The 26,375-nt window shown below is 42.8% G+C and overlaps 1 protein-coding gene across 12 annotated transcripts in view; it reads left to right on the top strand.

The window, feature by feature from the left end:
• The window catches only part of LOC130358010 (arylsulfatase H-like), a 135,672-nt gene extending 110,395 nt beyond the window's left edge, over nt 1-25,277 (top strand). For 9 of the 12 annotated variants that reach the window (XM_056560809.1, XM_056560808.1, XM_056560807.1 and 6 more), the window contains exons 5-10: nt 679-1,093; nt 8,824-8,960; nt 16,904-17,038; nt 18,321-18,483; nt 22,723-22,844; nt 24,832-25,277. In XM_056560809.1, coding sequence (XP_056416784.1) covers nt 679-1,093; nt 8,824-8,960; nt 16,904-17,038; nt 18,321-18,483; nt 22,723-22,844; nt 24,832-25,181 — 1,322 coding nt within the window. In that variant the 3' untranslated portion in view covers nt 25,182-25,277. The remainder of the gene's footprint in view (nt 1-678; nt 1,094-8,823; nt 8,961-16,903; nt 17,039-18,320; nt 18,484-22,722; nt 22,845-24,831) is intronic. The other 3 variants (XM_056560810.1, XM_056560800.1, XM_056560803.1) reach the window with 3 other exon arrangements.
• The last annotated feature ends 1,098 nt before the right edge of the window (nt 25,278-26,375 follow it).

Below are 26,375 nucleotides of genomic sequence, written 5' to 3'. Positions count from 1 at the left end.
TGATGTCACTGCAAAGTAGAATTGGTGGCGCAAAAAATAGAGTTATGGGTTTTAAAGGCGGAAAAAACGAAAGTGGACAAACTCCGGGTCATGAAGGGGTTAAAGAGCAATTTATTCATGGTTTAGAGTTGTGATTATATTGATAATTCTGTCACATTGATATTTTTGGGTTAATGATATTTTCCACTCGATTTAAAATGTTTTATACAGGCAGAGGCCAGGTTAAAAAAAAAAAGTGTTTGCACTTTTTAGTTAATTTTACCTACTATGGTGTCAACATTGCCACAACACTTCCAGCAGGGGACACCAACGCCTTTAGTCCTATTTAATATACTATAAGGGTGTGTTCCCACCTGGCGTATACGCTGCATATTCCTCGCTCACTATACACACAGGGCTTTCCGGCGGCAGCCCTATGCCGGTAGTGAGTTTTGGAGGCGGGGCCGTATACCGACATGACTGTGATGCACGGCTCCGCCTCCAAAACTCACTACACGCATAGGGCTGCCGCTGGAAAGCCCTGTGTGTATAGTGAGCAAGGAATAGGCAGCGTATTTCCCGCTGCTGCTGCAAATTTTGCACAGCGTAAGATACGCTGCGTATACGCCAGATGGGAACGCACCCTTAATGTAAAATCAAAGTACTATTCACACACATTTCTGTTTGTATTTTAAACAGGCAAATGGCATCTCGGTGTAAACTGTGAGTCTAGCGATGACTTCTGCCACCATCCATTAAACCATGGCTTTGATTATTTTTATGGCACCCCGTTCTCGCTCTTTAATGACTGTGAAGTCTCAAGGGAAAGTGAGATGCCTATGTATAATAAACAGTTACAGGCCCAGATATTCCTTATCACAGTGCTTACACTTATAGTTGGCAAGATCTGGAAATTCATCCACATCCCCTGGAAAATGATTGTGATCTGTACCTTGGCTGGTTCACTGTACTTCATGTATTGGTTTATTGCCTTTGGATTTATGCCATATTGGAACTGTATACTTATGAGGAACTTTGAAATAGTTGAACAACCAATGGACCTAGACAAAAAAGCCACGCAAATCGTTCGGGAGGCCAAGGCATTTATTAACAGGTAAAACATACATTTATATATACTGTACTTTAGCAACAAAGTACAATAGTTAATATCTAAATACTGGTAGAACATTATATCTTCATGGTCTGTTATGCAACACCCAGATGTCTGAAAATACCAATAGGCATTAAAAGTACAGCTCCCTAAGCTTGATGAAGAGAAGATTGTTCATTTACCTCCTCCCACACAACAGAGGAATCATTTCTTCATATTAAAGGGGTACTCCAGTGGAAAACTACTGGTGCCAGGAAGTTAAACAGATTTGTAAATTACTTGTATTAAAAATTCTTAATCCTTCCAGTACTTATTAGCTGCTGAATACTACAGAGGAAAATCTTTTCTTTTTGGAACACAGTGCTCTCTGCTGACACCATGAGCACAGTGCTCTATGCTGACATCTCTGTCCATTTTAGGAATTGTCCAGAGCAGCATATGTTTGCAATGGGGATTTCTCCTACTCTGGGCAGTTCTTAAAAAGGACAGAGGTGTCAGCAGAGAGCACTGTGCTCGTGATGTCAGCAGAGAGCTCTGTGTTCCAAAAAGAAAATAATTTACTCTGTAGTATTTAGCAGCTAATAAGTACTGGAAGGATTAAGATTTTTTAATAGAAGTAATTTACAAATCTGTTTAACTTTCTGGCACCAGTTGATTTTAAAAAAAAAAAAAGTTTTCCACCGGAGTACCCCTTTAATGCTATACTACCATGATATAAGGGTTCAGAAAGACATGAGTGATTCATTAACATTTAGCATTGTGTGCACTGCACAGATGGGCAGATCTCCTATTAGATTGCTGGATTTACAGTATGTATGACATTGGCTAAAATACTGTACATTCCAACATTCCCTTTCCAATAACAACAAATATAGAGTCTCTAAATCTCTAAACATTTAAGAATTGTTAATGTTTTCGGTCCTTTTTACACATATCATTTTAAACAAAATTTAGCCATACACAAGAGATTAATGGGGTATTCTGAAGAAAAAAATAACTTTCATATAAAAAGTTATACAAATCTGCAAATTACTTTTATAAAAAAAAAAACTCTCAAGCCTTCCGCTGCACGGAGGAAGTCATGTAGTCTTTTCAGACACAGTACTCTCTGATGCCAACTCTGTCTATCCCAGTAACTGCTCAGAGACTGAGCAAATTTCCGTCTAGAGATTCCAAGTGTGGACTGTGCGGACATTGCAGTCCCCAATAGACTGCAATGTGCTCCGCAAGTATTTCCGAATGAAGAATGAGCAACGCCATTCTTTAGGCGGAAATTTTAAAGTGGATTTTCTGTTCCCAAAACCCGCTTCCAAAATTCTGAAGTGAGAATTTGTGTAGAGAAAACCCATTCACTAGCTTATGCATTTTAGCAAGCAGAATTGCTGCCTACAATTCTGCAGAATTGCTGGCAGAAATTCCATAGCGTGAAACTAGCCTTACTGACATGGAGAGAGGTGGCAGCATGTCTGAATGGAGATAAACAGGACTTCATCAGGGCATAAAATAGCTTAGCTGGAAAGTACTTGAGGGCTTTAGAATTTTAAACAGTCATTTTTAAATTTGTAAAATGGCTGACAACAACCAGGATATGGGACCTCCCAATGGTAGATGTTGGATTTTAACATGCCCAGTCCTTGCTCTCAAGGAGATAAGCCTATGCCAGAAGAGTTTGCAGTGGCGTTCTCCTGCCCCCATTCAGTATGCATGCACAATAAGCTGAGCATGTACATGTATATTAGACAAATATGCATTCAGGGAACAGCTACCTGAAATGTTTGGCCATCTTAAAGGGGTAATCCACTAAAAACATATATTTTTTTAACCCCTGAAAACGCTCAGTCGCGTTTTTCCATTTTTGAACTTTCATTTTTTCCTCCTTACCTTAAAAAAAATCATAACCCTTTAAATTTTGCACCTAAAAATCCTTATGATGGCTTACTGTTTGTGCCACCAATTTTACTTTGTAATGACATAAGTCATTTTAAACAAAAATCTAGGGCAAAACGGGAAAAAAAATCATTGTGCGACAAAATTTAACCCCTTAAGGACCAAGGACATACCGGTACGTCCTTGGTCCTGCTCCCGTGATATAACGCGGGGTTACACAGTAACCCCGCATCATATTACGGCGGGCCCGGCGTCATAGTGAAGCAGGGACCCGCCGCTAATAGCGTGCAGCACCGATCGCAGCGCTCTATTAACCCTTTAGCCGCGCGCTCAGAGCGGAGCCGCACGGCTAAAAGCGAAAGTAAAAAGTGCCGGTTAACTCAGTGGGCTGTTCGGGATAGCCGCGGCGAAATTTTCAGCTGCCTGTGTGGTCGAGCCGTGCCAGGGGTAGCGACCTGGGTGCCGCCTGCCGCAGCAAGTCCATCCTGCTGGAGAAAACCAGCGGCACCTTAGACTCCGCTCCCTGGTCCGTGTCATCTGCCACACAGATCCTGCTGATCCATTTCCTCCAGTGTTCCTGTCTACTGAAACGTGAGTGTTACAGTGGCCCTCCAGATGTTACAAAACTTCAAATCCCTGTCATGCTGGGAGTTGAAGTTTTGCAACATCTGGAGGGCCACAATTTGAGAATATTGATCTAGAGAGTCAATATAAATATTTATTGTATGAACTTTTTATCGGAAACATTGTATAATGAATTAGGAGACATGTTTTAGTTATCCAGATAGGAAAGAGTTCTTTACCAAAAGGCCTTATGGCCTACAGCACCATGTCTGACCTGTCTGCTTTTAAAAACAAAAAGTCTACAGAACTTTTTTCAGATGGAATATGAAAGGAAACAAATTCTGGTACTGTATGTTCCATTTAATAATGGCTTGAGGAGGAATTCTCAACTAAGAAGAGTTTTTAGAAGAGAATAAGGTGCCTCACAGAGGTTAATGCAGCAAATCAATGTTGCATAATATTGAGCTGTATAAGCTCTATATTCGCCATGCTCCCAGAATAGTCATGTGCATGAGCTTTAAAGGGGTACTCCATTGGAAAACATTTTTTTTAATCAACTGATGCCAGAAAGTTAAACAGATTTGTAAATTCTATTAAAAAATCTTAAGCCTTCCAGTACTATTCAGCTGCTGTATACTACAGAGGAAGTTCTTTTCCTTTTGAACTTCCTTTCTGTCTGACCACAGTGCTCTCTGCTGACTCCTCATGTCAGGAACTGTTCAGAGCAGGATAGATATGCTATGGGGATTTACTCCTACTCTGGACAGTTCCTAAAATGGACAGAGGTGTCAGCAGAGAGCTCTGTGGTCAGACAGAAAGGAAGTTCAAAAAGAAAAGATCATCCCGTGGAGCATACAGCAGCTGATAAGCACTGGAAGGATTAAGATTTTTTAATAGAAGTAATTTACAAATTTGTTTAACTTTCCGGAAGCAGTTGATTAACTCCTTAAGGACTGAGGGCGTACCTGTATGCCCTGAGTCCACTCCTGTTCTATAACACGGGGCCACAGCATTAGCCCGTGGCTAATAGCGCATAGCACTAATCGTGGTGCCGCACGCTGTTAACCCTGTAGAAGCGGCATTCAAATTTGAACACCGCTTCTAAAGTGAAAGTAAACGTTGCCGGTTAGCTCAGGGGGCTTTTCGTGATCGCCGCGGCAACATCGCGGCATCCCGAACAGCTTACAGGACAGCGGGAGGATCCCTACCTGCCTCCTCGCTGTCCGATCGCCGAATGACTGCTCAGTGCCTGAGATCCAGGCATGAGCAGTCAAGCGGCAGAATCATCGATCACTGGTTTCCTATGAGAAACCAGTGATCAATGATAAAGATCAGTGTGTGCAGTGTTATAGGTCCCTATGGGACCTATAACACTGCAAAAAAAAAAAAGTGAAAAAAAAGTGAATAAAGATCATTTAACCCCTCCCCTATTAAAGTTTGAATCACCCCCCTTTTCCCATAAAAAAAAAACAGTGTAAATAAAAATAAAAATAAACATATATGGTATCACCGCGTGCGTAAATGTCCGAATTATAAAAATATATAGTTAATTAAACCGCTCGGTCAATGGCGTACGCGCAAAAAAATTCCAAAGATAAAATAGTGCATTTTTGGTCACTTTTTATATTATTTAAAAATGAATAAGTCCTATCAATGCAAAAATGCTACCGTTAAAAACTTCAGATCACGGCGCAAAAAATGAGCCCTCATATCGCCCCATACACGGAAAAATAATAAAGTTATAGGGGTCAGAAGATGACAATTTGAAACGTATCAATTTTCCTGCATGTAGTTATGATTTTTTCCAGAAGTACGACAAAATCAAATCTATACAAGTAGGGTATCATTTTAATCGTATGGACCTACAGAATAAAGATAAGGTGTCATTTTTACCGAAAAATGTACTACGTAGAAACGGAAGCCCCCAAAATTACAAAACTGCGTTTTTTTTTTTTTTCAATTTTGTTGCACAATGATTTTTTTTCCGTTTCAACGTAGATTTTTGGACAAAATGACTGACGTCATTACAAAGTAGAAATGGTGGCGCAAAAAATAAGATATCATTTGTATTTTTAGGTGCAAAATTGAAAGAGTTATGATTTTTTAAAGGCAAGGAGCAAAAAACGAAAATGCAAAAACTGAAAAACCCCCGGTCCTTAAGGGGTTAAGAAAAAACGCAATTTTGTAAATTTTGGGGGCTTCGATTTCTTTGGGGGCTTCCATTTCGGTAAAAAATACACCTTATCTTTATTCTGTAGGTCCATACAATTAAAATGATACCCTACTTATATAGGTTGGATATTGTTGTACTTCTGGAAAAAATCATAACCACATGCAGGAAAATTTATATGTTTAAAATGGTCATCTTCTGACCCCTATAACTTTTTAATTTTTCCACATATGGGGCGGTTTGAGGGCTCAATTTTTGCGCCGTGATCTGAAGTTTTTAGTGTCACCATTTTTGTATTGTTCAGACTTTCTTTTCGCTTTTTATTCACTTTTTCATTATATGAAAAGTTACCAAAAATACGCTATTTTGGACTTTGGAATTTTTTTGTGCGTACGCCATTGACCGTGCAGTTTAACTAACAATATATTTTTATAATTCTGACATTTCCGCACGCGGCAATACCACATGTTTATTTTTATTTACACTGTTTTTTTATGGGAAAAGGGGGGTGATTCAAACTTTTATTCACTTTTTCTTTTCACTTTTTTTTTTTGTTATAGCTCCTATAGGGGGCTATAACACTGCGCACACTGATCTTTTACATTGATCAATGGTTTCTAATAGGTAACCATTAATCAATGATTCTGCCGCTTGACTGCTCATGCCTGGATCTCAGGCACTGAGCAGTAATTCGGCGATCGGACACCAGGAGGCAGGTAAGGGGACCCTCCTGCTGTCCTACAGCTGTTCGGGATGCCGCGATGTTGCCGCGGCGATCACGAACAGCCCCCTGAGCTAACCGGCAACGTTTACTTTCACTTTAGAAGCAGTGTTCAAATTTGAATGCCGCTTCTACAGGGTTAATAGCGTGCGGCACCACGATTAGTGCTGTGCGCTATTAGCCACGGGCTAATGCTGTGGCCCCGTGTTATAGAACAGGAGCGGACTCAGGGCATACAGGTACGCCCTCAGTCCTTAAGGAGTTAATCAACTGCTTCCGGAAAGTTAAACAAATTTGTAAATTACTTCTATTAAAAAATCGTAATCCTTCCAGTGCTTAACAGCTGCTGTATGCTCCACGGGATGATCACCTCTGTCCATTTTAGGAACTGTCCAGAGTAGGAGTAAATCCCCATAGCATATCTATCCTGCTCTGAACAGTTCCTGACATGAGGAGTCAGCAGAGAGCACTGTGGTCAGACAGAAAGGAAGTTCAAAAAGAAACAAACTTCCTCTGTAGTATACAGCAGCTGAATAGTACTGGAAGGCTTAAGATTTTTTAATAGAATTTACAAATCTGTTTAACTTTCTGGCATCAGTTGATTAAAAAAAATGTTTTCCAATGGAGTACCCCTTTAAAGCTCATGCACATGACTATTCTGGGAGCATGGCGAATATAGAGCTTATACAGCTCAATATTACACAACATTGATTTGCTGCATTAACCTCTGTGAGGCACCTTATTCTCTTCTAAAAACTCTTCTTAGTTGAGAATTCCTCCTCAAGCCATCATTAAATGGAACATACAGTACCAGAATTTGTTTCCTTTCATATTCCATCTGGAAAAAGTTCTGTAGACTTTTTGTTTTTAAAAGCAGACAGGTCAGACATGGTGCTGTAGGCCATAAGGCCTTTTGGTAAAGAACTCTTTCCTATCTGGATAACTAAAACATGTCTCCTAATTCATTATACAGTGTTTCCGATAAAAAGTTCATACAATAAATATTTATATTGACTCTCTAGATCAATATTCTCAAATTGTGTCCCTCCAGATGTTGCAAAACTTCAACTCCCAGCATGACAGGGAGTTGAAGTTTTGTAACATCTGGAGGGCCACTGTAACACTCACGTTTCAGTAGACAGGAACACTGGAGGAAATGGATCAGCTGGATCTGTGTGGCAGATGACACGGACCAGGGAGCGGAGTCTAAGGTGCCGCTGGTTTTCTCCAGCGGGATGGACTTGCTGCGGCAGGCGGCACCCAGGTCGCTACCCCTGGCACGGTTCGACCACACAGGCAGCTGAGAAAATTTGAGGCACAGGTGGGATATGGCAATTCGTAGTCAAGACAGCAGGAGGTCAGGGCAGGCGGCACAGTAGCGTAGTCAGGAACGTAGCAACTGGTCAGTAGGCAGGCGGCAAAGAAGAAAGGTCATAAAACAATACACGGCAAGGCAATACTCAGGAACGCTTTCTCTCAGGCACTAGGGCAACAAAAATCCGGCAGGGAAGTGAAGGAGGTGGAGGAATTTATTAACTGAGCCACAGGTGTTACTTAATTAATGGGCGCACTGTCCATTTAAATCTCAGAGCTCTGGCACGCGCACGCCCTAGGGGACAGGGACACACACGCCGGAGCATAGGGGCCAAGGAGGAGGCAGGAGGAACATGAGGTGAGAGACGGGCTGGGATTCGTATGCAGTCGCGTCCCACGATGCAAATCCCAGCCCCGCTAGCAGCAGACGAAAACGGGGCCATGCGCGTGTGCGGCCGGAGAGCATATCATAACAGCAACAGTTTGAGACCACTGCTCTAGATATTGACAACCTTTCATTATCTAGTAGCCCTTACCCAGTAGAGATCTCCTGTGTTAAAGTAAGCTTCATTGTACAAATATATGTAAGAAAATTTAGTTTTTTTTATTTCATGTGTATCTCTGTATTATTGACTGTCACATGACAATAAAGTCCAATCTGCAGGCACCATGTTTTAGAGCAGGAGGAGCTGAGCTGATATATAGTTTTGTGGAAAAAGTTTAAGGACAACATGTAATTTATTCATGTAAATGTCGGCTCATTCTGGGTTAAGAAGTCTAGTGGGTAGCTGTCAGTCTATAAGTGTACATATATAAAGAGCTGTCAATCACTGAGTAGGACCTCCCACATGACTACTTGCCACCCACTTGACTAATAGTCCAGTATAAGCAGAGTTTACATGAATTAATGATAAGTTATCATGGAAGTTTTTCCACAAAACTATATATCGATCTGCTCAGCTCCTCCGGCTCTATAATGAGATTGGACTGTGTTGTCAACGTGGCAGGAGATGGGAAACCCTGTATATTAAAAGAAAGCAAAGAAAATAAAAGCAATTTTCTATTGTTTATTTTTAGGAACAAAGATGGACCGTTCCTCCTTTTTGTATCCTTCCTTCATATCCACACTCCTCATTATACTACAAAGGAGTTCAGAGGGAGAAGCAAGCATGACTTATATGGAGACAACATAGAGGAAATGGACTGGATGCTTGGTTAGTATAATATGTGCATTTGGTAGGTTACTGTTTTTGAGGTTTATTAACCCCTTAAGGACCAGACCAATTTTATTTTTGCCTTTTCGCTTTTTTCCTCCTCGCCTTCTAAAAATCATAACTCTCTATTTCCATCCACAGACCTATATGAGGGCTTGTTTTTTGTGTCACCAATTGTACTTTGTAATGACATCACTTATTTTACCATAAAATGTACGGCGCAACCAAACAAATATTATTTATGTGGGAAAATTGAAAAGAAAACCGCAATTTAGCCAATTTTGGAAGGTTTTGTTTTCATGCTGTACACTTTCCGGTAAAAATGACATGTTTTCTTTATTCTGTGGGTCAATACAATTAAAATGATACCCATGTTCTATAATTTTCTATAATTGTACCGCTTAAAAAAATCTCAAACCATTTTAACAAAATTAGTATGTTTTGAAATAGCAATATTTTGACCACCTATAACTTAAAAAGGTTTCCGTATATGTGGCGATATGAGGGCTCATTTTTTGCGCCATGATCTGTAGTCTTTATCAGTATCATTTTTGCTTAGGTTTTACTTTTTATAAATTTTTTAATATTTTTTTGGGAATAAAATGTGACAAAAAAGCAGCAATTCTGGAAATTTTTTTAATTTTTTTACGTTTATGCCGTTCACCGTACAGGATTATTAACAAAATATTTTAATATTTCAGACATTTACAAACGCGGCGATACCAAATATGTGTATTCATATTTTTTTTTACGTTTTTTGGGGGGTAAAATGTGAAAAACGGACGTTTTACTTTTGAATTGGGGGAGGGGATTTTTCAATTTTTTTTTACTTTTTTATTTTACATTTTGTAACTTATTTTTTTTTTTACACTTTTTATGTCCCCATAGGGGACTATTCATTGCAATCAGCTGATTGCTAATACTGTGCAGTGCTATGTATAGGACACAGCACTGCTCAGTATTATCGGTGATCTTCTGCTCTGGTCTGCTCGATCTCAGACCAGAGCAGAAGACCCCGGGAGACGGCCGGAGCCAGGTGAGGGGACCTCCGGCCGCCATGCTGGATGATTAGATCCCAGAGGCAGCGCCGCGGGCGATCCGATCATCCGTTCAAAGTACCGCAATGCCGCAGATGCCGTGATCTGTATTGATCACAGCATCTGAGGGGTTAATGGCGGACATTCGCGCGATCGCGCATGTCCGCCATTACCGGCGGGTCCCTTGCTGCTGATAGCAGCCAGGACCTGCCGGGCATGACGCGAGCACCTCTCTGGTGCTCGCGATCATGTCGGCGCGTAAATGTACGTCATGGTGCGTTAAGTATCACGTCACCATGACGTACATTTACGTCCATTGTCGTTAAGGGGTTAAAGGAATATGTATACATCATACCCTATTAACTATGATTCTGAAGACCAAAAAGCATCACCAAGTCATAATCCTGTACTTGTGGTATGACGTCACGCGGGACGTGGCCGTGACGTCACGATCATTGCCTTCGGCTCTGAGCATTCTAAACAAAATGTCCAGAACACTGGAGCGCCGGAGCGTCTGAGAGAGGTCTGTCCTGGGTCAGCTGACTTCCTGTGAACTGGAAAATGACATTATCACCTATCAGATTCTCCTGGTAGCTTCCAGACATATTCAGACCCCTTCCTCCCCACCCATTTCTGTATGCTGCAGCTATCTCTATGAGATCAGGATATAAATAAGCTATAAACCTCCCCTAAAGCTGTGTTCACAAGCCACATTTCTTACTTACTTTTTTCTAGTTTTGACATGATTTTCCCAAAATTGCTGCAAGAATGGTGCTATATACTGCAGTTTCGCACATCATAATAAAAGCATGTCATTTTTACAGCAATTTTGGAAAGTCACAGCAATAACAGCCAAAATGCTGTGAAAACGTAAGAAAATGCAACATGTGAACACAGCCTAAAGACTTAAAATCTTCCTAAAACACTGAAGTCCTGCCAAGTGATAAGGTTGTTCCCATTAGGGGAACTACAGTGATTACACTCCACCCCCTCTCTGCAAAGCCAGAGGATTCTTGGGAAATGTAGGCAGCATGAGAAACGTATTTTTGTTTTGAAATAAAAATCCAAATGGTTAAAATCCACGCCTGCCACTTCAGCTAAAACAGGTAAGTACAAAGCATATAATTAAGAACATCTACATTATTCTGTAATAGCCATAATAATGCACTATATAAGCATTTTCATATTATTATAAACAAAAGGTACTGTATATAAAATAATTCCTGTTTCTTAGGGAAATTAGATATGTCAAGAAACCTGTTACTCTATCCCTCTTAGTATTGTTGTATACTATATGTGTCATTACACAGGAAGAGTAACAGTAGAACAATGCAAATTGCAAAAATGCAAGTACAGTGGTCCCTCAAGTTACAATATTAATTGGTTCCAGGACGGCCATTGCATGTTGAAACCATTGTATGTTGAGACCTGAACTCTATGGAAACCTGGTAATTGGTTCTGAAGCCACCAAAATGTCATCCAAAAATAGGAAAAAAGGGAGAATTAAAGAAAAATAAGTAGATAACTAATATAGATAAAGCAAATCCTTACATATAAAAGTAAGAAAGATCTGCTGGATGCTGTAAATCACTGTTTATGTCAGTGTTTCCCAAGCATGGAGCCTCCAGCTGTTGCAAAACTACAACTCCCAGCATGCCTGGACAGCCAAAGGCTGTCCGGGCATGCTGGGAGTTGTAGTTTTGCAACAGCTGGGGGCACCCTGCTTGGGAAACACTGGTCTGTGTAGAGGACAGGAGCTTCTTCGGGGTCCTGTACAGTACACACAGTGTCCAAAAAAAGTGACATGGAGTCGCCTTTACCTGTGCCAGGGTTACCTGCTCATTTGGACACCAGGTGAAGTGTACAGAACATGTAATACCTCCCTGTACTGTAGGAGGCGCTACCAGACATCAGTCAGTGCATACGCTTCAGTAATACAGGGGTTTTACCAGTGAATGCCCATTCTGATTGGTCAGTTCTTCCGGCCATTGACACTAGAGATGAGCGAATTTACAGTAAATTCGATTTGTCACAAACTTCTCAGCTCGGCAGTTGATGACTTATCCTGCATAAATTAGTTCAGCTTTCCGGTGCTCCGGTGGGCTGGAAAAGGTGGATGCAGTCCTAGGAAAGAGTCTCCTAGGACTGTATCCACCTTTTCCAGCCCACGGGAGCACCTGAAAGCTGAACTAATTTATGCAGGAAAAGTCATCAACTGTTGAGCCGAGAAGTTCGTGACGAATCGAATTTACTGTAAAATCGCTCATCTCTAATTGACACGTTTCACAGATCTGGACTGTCTGTAGCATTGTATGTTGAGTCTGGTTTCAACTTACAATGGTTCAGAAAAGACCATTGTATGTTGAGGCCATTGTAAGTTGAGGGATCACTGTATTTACTAAAACTGGACTGTCAAGACACCCAACATGTACTAACACTCTCTCCTACTAAATGAAACACAGCATAATATAATGTTCCAATAATATTAAAGGAAAGGCTCGGTGCAGGATTCTAAAATATGTTCCAGAATTGTCATTTCATGGGAAATAGAAGAATTTGACTAAGCAGACATGGAAGAAGAGTTAGCAGGACGTAGTTTACTTTATGGCTTTGTGTGTAACCTGTAACAGTTTTAACGCAGTGTGGAATAAAAGGATCATACATGTTAATATCTCACTCAGTGTTTCCCAACCAGGGTGCCTCCAGCTGTTGCTAAATGAAAACTCCCACCATGCCTGGGCATGCTGGAAGTTGTAGTTTTACAACAGCTGGAGGCACCCTGGCTGGGAAACAAGGATCCAACTTTTCGATCCTTCTCTCCACCAACATCTGTCCAAGAAGAGTGAGTAGACCACCATGGTGGTGATTGACAGCCTGAGTGTAAGAAGAAGCCCTGTGGTCAGGCTGTCAATCAACCTGACTGTAATGCTTACTGTGACAGGTGGTGGCGCTGTGCTCCTGACTAGTCAGGTCCTGAGACCGATGTGTGAGGCACTAGGGATTTTACAGGCTTCCTTAGCAGTTTACACACTCAATGATCGAGCAGCCGGGTCATTTATTGATCATTTGTGATTTACTTTATCTATTGGGAGATGTGCAGCTGATGAACACTGATTTTTAGGACCACAGGATGAATCTTTATAATAAATGCCTCCTTTCCTGTGCTGCAGAATGTAGGTCTATTCTGCATCTATGTGAGAGTAAATACAGTGGTCCCTCAAGTTACAATATTAATTGGTTCCAGGACGGCCATTGTATGCTGAAACCATTGTATGTTGAGACCATAACTTTATGGAAACCTGGTAATTGGTTCTGAGGCCACCAAAATGTCATTCAAAAATAGGAAAAAGTGAGGATTAAAGAAAAATAAGTAGATAACGAATATAGATAAAGCAAGTCCTTACATATAAAAGTAAGAAAGATCTGCTGGGAGCTGTAATCACTGTCTATTTCAGTGTTTCCCAAAGAGGGTGCCTCCAGCTGTTGCAAAACTACAACTCCCAGCATGCCCGGACAGCCTTCGGCCGAAGGCTGTCCGGGCATGCTGGGAGTTGTAGTTTTGCAACAGCTGGAGGCACCCTCTTTGGGAAACACTGGTCTATGTTGAGGACAGGAGCTTCTTCAGGGTCCTGTACAGAACACGCAATGTACTAAAAATAGTAAAATGGAGCCGCCCTCACCTGGTGTCCAAAGGAGCAGCTAACCCTGGTACAGGTAAAGAGTACAGAACATGTAATACCTCTCTGTACTGTAGGGGGCGCTACCAGACACCAGTCAGTGCATGCACTTTAGGAATACAGGGGTTTTACCACTGAAATGCCCATTCTGATTGGCCGGTTCTTCCAGCCATTGATACATTTCACAGATTCCATAACATTGTATGTTGAGTCTGGTTTCAAGTTACAATGGTCGAGAACCATTGTATGTTGAGGCCATTGTAAGTTGAGGGACCACTGTATCATTGTCACCAGGGTCACCCACACTACAAGCCTATACCAATAAGTTAGTGCGGGTGATGCTGACGGCAGATTCCCTTTAAAGCGCAACTGTCATGAAATTTTAGTGTAAGAACCTGCACACAGCCTTTGTACTATGTGCAGGTGTTATGTACAGCAATTATTTAACCTCATATTTGCAGGCTTTCGTGACGCTAAAAAGTGCTTTTAATCAAAGCCACTGACGGTCGGATAGGCATGGTGCGAGGTACGCGATGCCCCGCCGCCGCCGCCGCCGCGCCCACCCACACGCCTACTTTGTATCTCAGTGCTGGGACCGCTGTGTGATTGACACACAGGTCCCAGCGCATGTGCCCTTCAACTAATGTAACGTGCGCGCCACTGCGTGTCATCCAGCAAGCGCTCGCTCCTCCACTTGCTCCCACGCTCTCTGCACCTAGCCCTGCGCAGGCACACTGAGGAGGATGACGGCGGCAGGAGCGAGCGCTTGCTGGAGGAGCAAGCGCTTGCTGGATGACATGCAGCGGCGCACGCGTTACATTAGTTAAAGGCCGTATGCGCTGGGACCTGTGTGTCAATCACACAGCGCTCCCAGCACTGAGATACAAAGCGGGCACGTGGGTGGGCGTGGCGGCAGCGGGGCATCGCGTACCTCGCACATGCCTATCAGACTGTCAGTGGCTTTGATTAAAAGCACTTTTTAGCATCACGAAAGCCTGCAAATATGAGGTTAAATAATTGCTGTACACAACACCTGCACACAGTACAAAGGCTGTGTGCAGGTTATTACACTAAAATTTGTTGCGCTTTAATGAATATGACTAGGTAAAGGGGTACTCCGCTGCTCAGCGTTTGGAACAAACTGTTCCGAATGCTGGAGCCGGCGCTGAGAGCTTGTGACTCCATTGCCCCGCCACCTCATGACATTCACGTCCCGCCCCCTCAATGCAAGTCTATGGGAGGGGGTGTGATGGATGTCATGCCCCTCCCATAGACTTGCATAGAGGGGGTGGGGCGTGATGTCATGAGGAGGCAGGGCTATGACATCACAAGCTCCCGGCACCCAGCTCCAGCATTCGGAACAGTTTGTTTCTGACGCTGAGCAGCGGAGTACCCCTTTAAACCCATGAGTCACTGAAAGATTTATTTCATAGGAATTATAAGCGCTAATTTTATCTTTAGTTCCATGTCTCACTGTATACAGTAGGCGCTGCTGAACAGTATTAAGAGTATTTCATTTTTTTTTCTTCAGCTTTTCAGCCCATGACACAAAGTTATAATACTATATATTATGCTTCTATCACCTTCGTTCACCACTCTGTCCCTTTATACATGGGACCCACACCTGGAAGTGCTGTAGGGCAAGTTTTTTTGTTTTACCTTTTCCAGCATTTCATGTGGGAGGAGACAATATGTCATAAGTCACATGGTCTCAAAGGGGCATGGCTATGCTGCAGTGGGTAGGCTAACAGCAGGAAATGCCATCTACCCACTAACTGCAGCATAGCTGTGCCCCCTCGAGACCATGTGGCTTATGACATATTGTCCCTGGATACATGGAATGTTGGGAAAGGTCAGAGATAACAGTAAAATAGGCAAACTTGCACTACAGCACTTCCGGGTGTGGGTCCTGGGCATGAAAATGGGACAAAGCGTTGCATGGAGGTAAAAGAAGCATGTTACTTATTGTAATTTGGCATCGTGGGCATAAAGGAGTACTATGGAGCATTTTTTTTTACTAACCCGCCATGCCCGGGCTGCAAAAGGAAACAAAACCAACTTTAACTCGCCTGCCTACGTTCCCCCGTTGCTCCGATGTGGGTGTCCCGTTCTCCGGTCCCTGTCTTCTTCCGCTTCCTGCTGGTCGGTGAGTCATGCTGCTCTCAGCATATCACCGGTCGGAGCAATGTCCCGCTGCAGCAGGTGATACGCCAAGAGCAGCATGACTCACCGACCTGCAGGAAGCGGAAGAAGACAGGGACTGGAGTTTGTTTTCTTTCATTTTGCATCCCGGGCACAGAGGATTAATAAAAAAAAAAAGTGCCAGAGTACTCCTTTAAAAGGAAATATAATCCTAGAATAGCCACTGACTGTATAAGGGGTTATCCAGGAATCGAAAAACAGACCTATTTTCTTTCAAAGACCGCTCCTGGTCTGTCTCCGGGTTGGGTGTGGTTCTGCAGCTCAGTTCCATTGAAGTGAATGGAGCGAAGTTGTAAGACCACACCCAACCTGGAAACAGACGTGCAGCGGTCTTTAAAAGAAAATAGGTCTGTTTTCCGATTCTGGTATAACCCCTTTTAATAGGACAGTCCTGACAACTGCTATGGAATGTTTAATATACAGTATAATAGGAATTTATTCATTTAATGGCAACTGTCATTGTTAAAGACCTTTGACCTGTCCTAGGGACATGTCGAAAGTTTTGATCAGTGGTGGTAGGAGTGATCTCAAGAATGAGCCAGGAGAAGTTCGCACATGGGGCATTCTTCTTCCAGCTTCTTGTCACGTGGTCCAGACAAACTCGCCATGTAAGTCTATGAGATTGCCTTAATCATGTGACACAGACGGGTGAGGGGGTATAGGAGGCAGGGAGAGGAGTGCACAGCAACACAATGTTCTCCTGGTTCGTTCTCCTGAACATTCTGATCCCCGCTGATCAAAACTTTTGACATATCGCACATGACTTAGGGTGCGTTCACACGCTAGTAGCTAGCAGCGGATTTTCTGCTGCGGGAAATCCGCTGCGAGTTAAGCTACCATTGATTTAAATGAGTCCACAGACAGTCTGCAATAGTGTCAGATTCGCGGACTGTCCGCGGACTCATTCAAATGAATGGTAGCGTAACTCGCAGCGGATTTCATTAACAATATTTAACATTACACATTTTTCAATGCCATTCTAATTATATAACCGGCAAAATAAATGTTATCTTTTTTATCCACATAGGTCAAATCCTTGACTCTATTGATCAAGAAGGTTTAATAAACAATACACTGACTTACTTTGCTTCTGACCATGGTGGATACTTGGAAGGAATGATTGGAAGCCTTCACCTTAAAGGCAGCAATGGCATTTACAGGGGTAAAGAACAGCGCCCATACATTGAATATTGTCTGTGCTAATGATTACAATTACATCAAGATCCATTCCCTACATAGTATTTTTCAGTTGACGTCAATGGCATCTACTTTATCGAATCACTAGATACTAGCAATAATGCTTAAAGACACAATGAATCAGTGAATGCATAAATCAGTTTTTCTTAATTTTTTTTTAAACTTTAGCCCCTTTATAGCAGTAAAGAATCATGAAAAAATGAATCACTTCTTCTATTGTCATTTTAAACAACTTTTTTTGTCTTTTTAAACAATCAATATTGGCTTTTGTGACAAGGAAGGGATTTATTAAAGACTTCACCATTTTACACACTGGTCTTAAAAGGGTAAACTGTTCAGAACGCTGGAGCTGATGCCGGGAGCTTGTGATGTCATAGCCCCGCCCCCTCATGACATCTCGCCCCCTCATGACATCACACCCTGCCCCCTCAATGCAAGTCTATGGGAGGGGGCGTGACGCTGTCACGCCCCCTCCCATAGACTTTCATTGAGGGGGTGGGGCATAACGTAATGAGGGGGTGGGGCTTTGACGTCACGAGCTCACTGCGCCGGCTCCAGCATTTGGTGCAGTTCATTCCAAACGCTGAGCAGCGGAGTTCCCCTTTAAGGGGTTGTCCAATAAAGCTTTTTTTTTTTCATAAATGTGCTCGGTCTCTATGTACCTTCCCGGCTTCCCTGCAGCCTGTATTATGACGGTGCCCAATCTCCCCGCGCTGTACTACCTGGTGTTGTGGTCGATATGTTACATTGGGCTCAGCCAATCACTGGCTGAGGTTGTCCCACCTCAGCCAGTGATTGGCTGAGCCCAATGTAACATAGCACCCACAACACTAGGTAGTACAGCGCGGGGAGATTGGGCACCGTGATAATACAGGCTGAGCTGCAATGGGACATACTTGCCAAAGAACCAGGAAGTGCAGCGGGGCAAATATACACTGCGATAGGTTTAGCCACGCATAGGTTTTTGTTTTGCCTCATTTAATAAAACACTGATACAATGGCATAATGATATAAAACTATTTAAAGACAGCACCCATTAAATGAGGCACATGTTACATAAGGCATGTAACAGACATCACCCAACTACAGGCTCCAAGTGGGGCACTGCAATGTAACTTAAAATTCGTGTTTGCCCTGTCTGATAATACATTCTGCATAGTCCTAGATCAAATGAGTGGCATCTCTGCTGTATACTTGTACAATGAATAACCATGTATGTATTGTTCCCTGGTCTGTTTATCCTGTAGGTGGTAAAGGTATGGGAGGTATGGAAGGTGGTATACGAGTGCCAGGAATTCTACGGTGGCCAAATGTTCTTCCTGCAAATGCTATAATTGATAAACCAACAAGTCTTATGGATATTTTTCCAACAGTAGTTAAACTTGGAGGAGGCATGCTGCCAAAAGACAGGTATTAAATGTATCTTTTACACATCTACTGTGTCCTTAAAGGTGTCCTTTAAAAATATAATTTACACACTTGGCACCGGTATATATATCTATTAAAAAACTCAACACTTGCAGTAAAGATCAGCTGTCCCAGATGAAGTTGTGTGATTCTTTCCAGTCTGACACTGTGCTCCCTGCTGCCACCTCTGTTGGGGTCAGGAACTGTTTGAAGCAGCAGTGCTTTAAAGGGGTTAAGGATAGGGGATAAGATGTCTGATCACGGGGGTCCCCATGATCTCAGCTGCGGCACCCCAGACATCCGGTGCATGGAGCGAACTTCGCCCAATGCTGGATGACTGGAGATGCGGGGTGAAGGCTCGTGGCCTCCCGACATCACAGCCATGCCCCCTCATTGCAAGTCTATGGGAGGGGGTGTGAAGGCTGTCATGCCCCCTTCCATAGACTTGCATTGAGGGGCGTGGCCATGACATCACGAGTGGGGCGCGGCTGTGACGTCATGAGCCACCGGAGCTGCACCCGGCGCTCTAAACAAATGCCAGGTGCAGCAGGGAGATAATGGGGGGTCCCCAGAGGTGGGACCCCTGCGATCAGGCATCTTATCCCCTCTATAATTTGGATAGGGGATAAGATGTCTAGGGGCGGAGTACCCCTTTTAAACCCCGTTTGCTCCTGCTTCAGACAGTTCCTAACACAGGGGTGGCAGCAGAGAGCGCCATGGACATACAGCAGCTGAAAAGCACTGGAAGGCTCAAGATTTTTTCTTTTGTTAGATTCTTTATAATAAAAGTAATTTACAAATCTGTTTAACTTTCTGGTGCCAATTGTTGGGTATTCTGTCACTTTTATGAATAGGCATTCTGGGAAAAAATAATTCAAATAAACTGGTGGAAGAAGTTGTTCAGATCTGTAAATTTCCATTATTTAATCCCTAGAAAGTGACTTTGCATAGTCCTATCATAGGGACAGGATTATCCACAGGGCAATAAACATTTAAACTGTGACTCAATCTTGAACTTTATTATTTGATACTTATAAATTAAATTTAACCCACAAACTAAGTGGATCATGCCATGAGGCAAAAAAGGAAAAATATGCTACATGTTTACCCAGAGAACATTGCTTGAGGTTGTCTCCTGTTTTCTACCCAAACAGATGTACAGTACATACACCATAAACTAACTTACCTTCAAGCATTTACCACATCCATTTTAACATAAGGGTAAGGCACACTTGCCAGTTTGATGGCTATAGAATAATATATATATATATATATATATATATATATATATATATATATAATATATATATGTGTGACCTAATGAATGACTAGACCAATATTATGTTGCTCACATATATAAGCCACATAACTAGAAAATGCAGAATGGGTATAGGACGCATTAAAACTTAAATTAATGTAGACCCCAGACCAGACCCTAATACAAATAGTTTTTTCCAGACCCCCTAATAGAATATACCTCTTTCCATGTCCCAAACTGATAAACCTTAAACCAGGCACCCAAATAAATTTAGACCATAGACTAGTTCCAAGACTCAAAATTCATACCTAAAACTAGAAGAAAACAAAGTTCTACTCAGACTCTTTATTTACTCACCGCTCCAGGGTTCTGTTCACCCACAGGCAATGCTGCACACAGGGTCCTGAAGTGACACAACACTTTTCTATAGGATTTTCCTCACGACAAATCATATGCAGTGGATGAAAGCCACTTTAGACTAAACAATGACTCTATAAATGAAATTAACCTTAAATTGGTGCCACTGACAATTTAACTTGCCCCTGAAAAAATATTGCTATATTGACTTAACATCAAAGTAAAAAAAACTAAATATGTTCCTTAGAATGCAATGGTGACTAAATAAAACATTTCCTTGGTCATTAAGACCTAAAATAGGTTGGCTACTGAGGGGTTTAAGGGGTATTTTACATTTAAAAAATGAATATATTACTGGGACTGTAGAAAAATAAAAAAATAAAAGGCTATACTTACTGCTGGCCCCACTTCGGCTCCTATTCTGCTCCTATTCCCACACGCTTCTATTCTGCCTGCTTCTGAGCAGGACCTGCCCACTCAGCCAATCACAGTCTTAGATAGGACACTGCTAAAGCCAGGCTGATTGGATGAGCAAGTAGGAACTGCTCCGAGTTCTTGCTTTGGAAGCAGGCAGAAGAGACGAGTGACAGAAGGAGCCAAACTGAAGCTGCAGAGGACTGAGGAGTAGGTAAGTATATAGAAAGAGACTTCAGCTTACATTCTGTGCAAAGTACATCAAGAGAGAAGAAACAGATGACTAAGTGCCCAATTAAATGGTTCCTTTATTTTCAAACTTTGAAAGCAATACATCACACGGGTGTTGCTGTTTCCCAGTAGGTTAGTATACTTCTTTTTTTTTTTTCTACAGACCTGGAAATATTTAAATAAAAAAGAAACGCCAGAATACCCATTTAAATCAATCCTAGGACCTTCAAAACCAAGACACACAGAGAAAAAAAATTGGGAAGTAAAAAATAAATAAATAAATTTAGAAGCACAGTGATCCGCTAAAAATAGCCACTTGCTGTGTTGTCCTCTGCCTTAAAGGGGTTGTCCTAGGAACTACACACGTATTTGTACACTTTCTTTCCAGAAGCTGTGCCAACACAGTCCGATACATTTCTCAACATCTGCAGGGGGCAGATTAGGTCATCGGAGCTGGATTACATTTTGGTTTAAAACATGCCTTCATGCTGAGGCCAAATACTCCACAGTGTTGCTGCAACACTTATAGCAAATGTAGAAAGAGAGTAACGGAGCACTCACGCTGTGACTTCTGTATGGAGGCTGGAAGATTGAACTCGATCACGGTATTCCATAGCGGGGAGGCAAAAGGTGGAACGAGGGGAGCCTCAGACGCTGGCCACGGACCGTATCATGCCCACTGGCGCTTCGTCAGGCCTGACGGCCTGACGAAGCGCCAGTGGGCGTGATACGGTCCGTGGCCAGGATCTGAGGCTCCCCTCGTTCCACCTTTTGCCTCCCCGCTATGGAATACCGTGATTGAGTTCCAGCTTCCAGCCTCCATACAGAAGTCACAGCGGGAGTGCTTCGTTACTCTCTTTCTTTATTTGCTATATATGTTCAATTTGTTTCACATTCGTATAGCACCTCCAAACACTACAGCTCCCTCCGATCCATTTTGTAATCCCAGGTGTAACACGCTCACCTAATTGTCAGTGTACCGTAGGTCGGTGTTCACATAACATAAGTACTAGTGCCGCTTCCTCCCTTTGTGGGTATTCTCAGAGATTTGGGTTACTGCAACACTGTTTGGCCAATGGTCACCATATGACGGCTTTGCCTGCATGTAGCACACTTGCTTTTGGCACTTACCTCTTTTGTAGACAGTCTCTCCTGGCAGCAGTGGAGATGGGAAGATCTTGCATGCTGTAGCCTTCAGGCTGCGACATAACAAACAGAAAGAGGTGAAGCCGTATTGTCTGTATGGTGGGCCACATGTAAAAAGACTCTGCTAGTCAAGGAGCCTCTCTGCTTATTGACCAGCTAAGCCTTGTCATATTACTAGGCACAGCCATGACAAATAGTTTGTTTCCGTATGTCTCTCTGTTCAGAGACCATTCGGGGCCCATTTGAGGTTCAGCTCTAAGGCTAGGTGCACACTACGGAATTTTTGCCTGCAATTCCGCTTTGAAATTGTATGCAGAAATTCCGCTTGTTAAAATGTATAGTGTAGTGAATGGGTTTCCGTTCCCAAATTTACACTTTGGAATTTGTGAACGGAAAATCCGTTTGAAAATTTGCGCCTGAAGAATGGCGTCGCTCATTCTCGCGGAACACATTGCAGTCTACTAGAGGCTGCAGTGTCCGCACGGTCCTAGCGCCGACTGATTCAGTCGGTCCTGGCCGCACTCGGAATCTCCGGGCGGATATTTTCTGCCCAGAGATTCCGTAGTGTGAACCTAGCCTAACTGTTAAGGCAGCATATTGTAAATGTGTACTGCTCAGTTTCACACTGGTCAAACATTGTCCAGTAGATTTAAATTCCTTTATTTCCATCTCCTATCACTTTCTTTTTAAATGTAAGATTGTTTTATTGCAGTCTTCTCTGCTGCACATTCTTCTTCTCTATGCACTGTGCACTTGTGCTTCCTTAGTTCATACTTTCAGGACTGGACTGTCTGCAGTGATCACGTGTACTGACAAAGTATTTTCTGTGTTTTCAGAATAATTGATGGCAAAGATATGATGCCACTTCTGCAAGGATTCGTATCTATCTCTGCTCATGAATTTATGTTTCACTACTGTGAAGAGTACTTGCATGCAGTTCGATGGCAACAAACCCGCAGTATGTACTAAAAGATTGTTTTGCCTTTATTCAACATACAACATGTTTCACGTACTTATTTTACACTTGTATGTCCATGGCTACAAAAGGCGTAAATAGTGCAGACTGTCTGTGTGGAATTCTATGCAGAAAATCTGCAGTGTTTACAATACCAGCAAAGTATATCATTTTGTAAATCTCTTCCACGAGCTGCAGAACAAATCCACAGCATAAATTGATACGTGTTGCTGAAATTAAAGCTACAGCATGTCAATTTTTGTGTTGGAAATTTTCCACATTGACTAAAAGTCAAAATCTCCAATACATGTTGCAGATTTTGCTGCAGATATGCAAAACAAATCTGCAACTGTGGTTATGTACCCCGGTTGATCTCAGAACTCACTGCTCCTACAAAAGTGAGCCATGATGCATACAGTAATACTTCATTTATAAAGAAAAAAATATTATAACAAAGACATAAACCAAAACATAATAGGGGTAAAAGAAAAGAGAGGAGAGAAAAGTAAAATTATTTATATATATATATATATAACTATAATGTAATTTATGTAATTTTCAGACCCTTTCCCATTCACTTTATTTAAAAATTATTCACAGAAATATGTTTAAACTGTGATTGAAAAAATTGCCACTAGGTGGCGCTGTTCTCATCCGTGCCACAATATATACAGTCAGTTCGGTCTCCTCCCAGCCTGGCAGGAGTCTGAACTCAGGAAGTGAGTATGTCACAGCTCTCATTCACTGAGAGCCGACCGGGGCTCAGAGCAGCACTGGAGCCTGAAGAAGAATGCTGCGCTGAGCCTGCCTGACTGATAGCTGCACAGAGAGGTCTTCTATTCTTCACAGCATTAGTTTTACCGACAGGGAGACAAGCAGGGGAGAAGCGGTCCCCCAGCAGGCTTCAGTGATGTTGCGTCTGCTGGGAAGCGCCCACTTCCTCCTGCCGGCAGCTCACACTCTGTGAGCAATAATGAAGGTATGATACAGAGTTTAGACTAGTTTATTTGGTGACAGGTACTATTTTTAAAGGGAATCTGTGATCACTTTCATGCTGCCTGAACCATGAGACATTTGGGTGGTCACAAGTGGCTTCTGTCTGACAAGTCATTTGGGAAAATGATTATTGTGCACATTTCTACACTATAGGTACCCTTAGTGAGCAGCAATGCATACTATAATCTATGCATCATTATGTGCCATAATACAGGAGTCCAGGAATTAATAATGGCAAATTTGCACCAAAATCACATGACTTACAGTGCAGATTTACAGTTGCAATGATATTTGCAGAAATGCTATAGATATTCTGCTGAGGAAAATCCACAGAATTTATTCCATGCACAGCTGTACCCTAAAAGTACATTCACACATATATTGCTGCGTATTTTGCTGCAGATTTTCCGCAGTAGATTTTGCTACCTGTTGAAGCTAATGGGCAGCAAAATCAGCTGCCCTAAGGCTACGTTCAGACGAGCGGATCCGCCACTGAAAGGCCGCTAAACGCCACTATGAGCAGACACACTGCAATGTGCGAGTCGCCGCATGTATGCGCAGTATACTTGCCCATCGCAGCTGCTCTCGGCCTAGCTCAGGGACCAGGAGGAGCGGCCGCGATGTGTGTGAGTACACTGCATACACGGCGACTCGCAAATGGCAGCAGTGTGTCTGCTCGTAGCGGCATTTTGTCGACTGAATCAGTCGGTGCCGGGTACGAGGAGACATTGTATCCCGATATGGCAATATATTTGGCACAGTATTCCGCCAAAAGAATGAATGAATTTCAATGGCGAAACTTTCCGCTGAGATTCCGTAGTGTGCACTGTGCAGCAGGTTCCCATTTTCTGCAGTACAGTTATTAGAGCGTGATGAGCCGAGGAGCTGTACGGTGTGTCTCATAGACTGCTTTTCATATACTAGACATACACAATGAGGGTTTATAATAGGTGACTTGCTAATTTAATAATATATATTTTTTTTATTTTATCAGTAGAAACTGTTTGGAAGGTTCATTACATTTCTCCAAAATTTAGTCCAGAAGGAGCTGGGGCATGTTATGGTTCCAAGTTCTGCACCTGTAGCGGTGAAAAGGTGATCTACCATGTGCCACCATTGCTTTACAATCTCTCCAATGATCCTTCAGAGAAGAACCCTCTTTCTAATGATTCAGAACTATACCGCGAAGTGCTGCAAACCATACAGGAGGCTGTAGTGCGCCATAATGCTACTCTACATCCGGTACCCCAGCAGCTGTATGGATTAAACAATCTATGGGATCCTCGGCTGCAGCCGTGCTGTGGGACCTTTCCATTCTGCTGGTGCAATAAAGAAACGGATTAATGATTGTTACATAGAAATGTATTGCTTATGTAAACCTTACAAAGAATGTTTTTAGAGTTTGGCATCTTTTGTTACTACTTTTAGACAGTTTACACATTAAAGCATATCCTTCATAAAAAAAAAAAAAACTGCATGGTTTTGTTAGATTAAGGGTGGTGAAAAGCTGATTCTAGTGTTCTCACTCTGGCTCGGACTGGCCCAACAAGGAATCGGTGAGCACCTGAGCAAAGGACCAGAAAGCATTGCTGTACACCCAGCCTGTCATCTGTCATCGCCTACATACAGTTACCGTCTATTTTAATCCATCACTCAGCTTACTACAGAGGTCCCTCAACATACCATGGTAATCCGTTCCAAATGGACCATCGTTTGTTGAAACCATCGTATGTTGAGGGATCCGTGCAATGTAAAGTATAGGACAGTGGTCTACAACCTGCGGACCTCCAGATGTTGCAAAACTACAACACCCAGCATGCCCGGACAGCCAACGGCTGTCCGGGCATGCTGGGAGTTGTAGTTTTGCAACATCTGGAGGTCCGCAGGTTGAAGACCACTGGTATTGGAGGTTATACTCACCTGTCCCCGCCGCTCCGGACCATCACCACTGCCCTGGATGTCGCCTTCCATCGCTGTCGCCGTGTCCCCGGGGTGTCCCGATGCTTCGGCAAGGCCTCTGCTTCCCTGGCATCCTCGCTCTTCGTCGCCGCCATCACGTCGCTACGCACGACGCTCCTATTGGATGAGGGGACGGCGAGCGCAGCGATGTGATGATGATGAAGAGCACCAATGATTCAGGGGATCCCGAAGAGGACGCACCGGAGCCCCGAGGACAGGTAAGTGATAGTCAGCGGACCACACGGGGCACCGTAAACGGCTATCCGGTACCAGTGAAGCAGTCTGCGCTGCCGGATAGCCGTTTATGCGATGGCCCCGACATTCAAAAGCATCGTATGTTGATGCTGCCTTCAATATGTGATGGCCTCTTAGAGGCCATAGTATGTTGAAATGATTGTATGTCGGGGCCATCGTAAGTTGGGGGGTCACTGTATATAGATATTGCGGCCAAGGTTATAGGCAGGAGGATGTGGCAGGGCCATCCTCTCGTGCTGCTCCTGGCTATTGGAACAATGAAAGAGGGGGTCGTGGGGGAGATAGTCTGCAGGCTGCAATATCCAGCTGCACGGAAAAAGAAAA

The sequence above is a fragment of the Hyla sarda genome, chromosome 2 (assembly GCF_029499605.1).
Source record: "Hyla sarda isolate aHylSar1 chromosome 2, aHylSar1.hap1, whole genome shotgun sequence".
In the NCBI taxonomy this organism is placed as follows: Eukaryota; Metazoa; Chordata; class Amphibia; order Anura; family Hylidae; genus Hyla; species Hyla sarda.
This window is presented reverse-complemented; position numbering and strand designations above follow the sequence as displayed.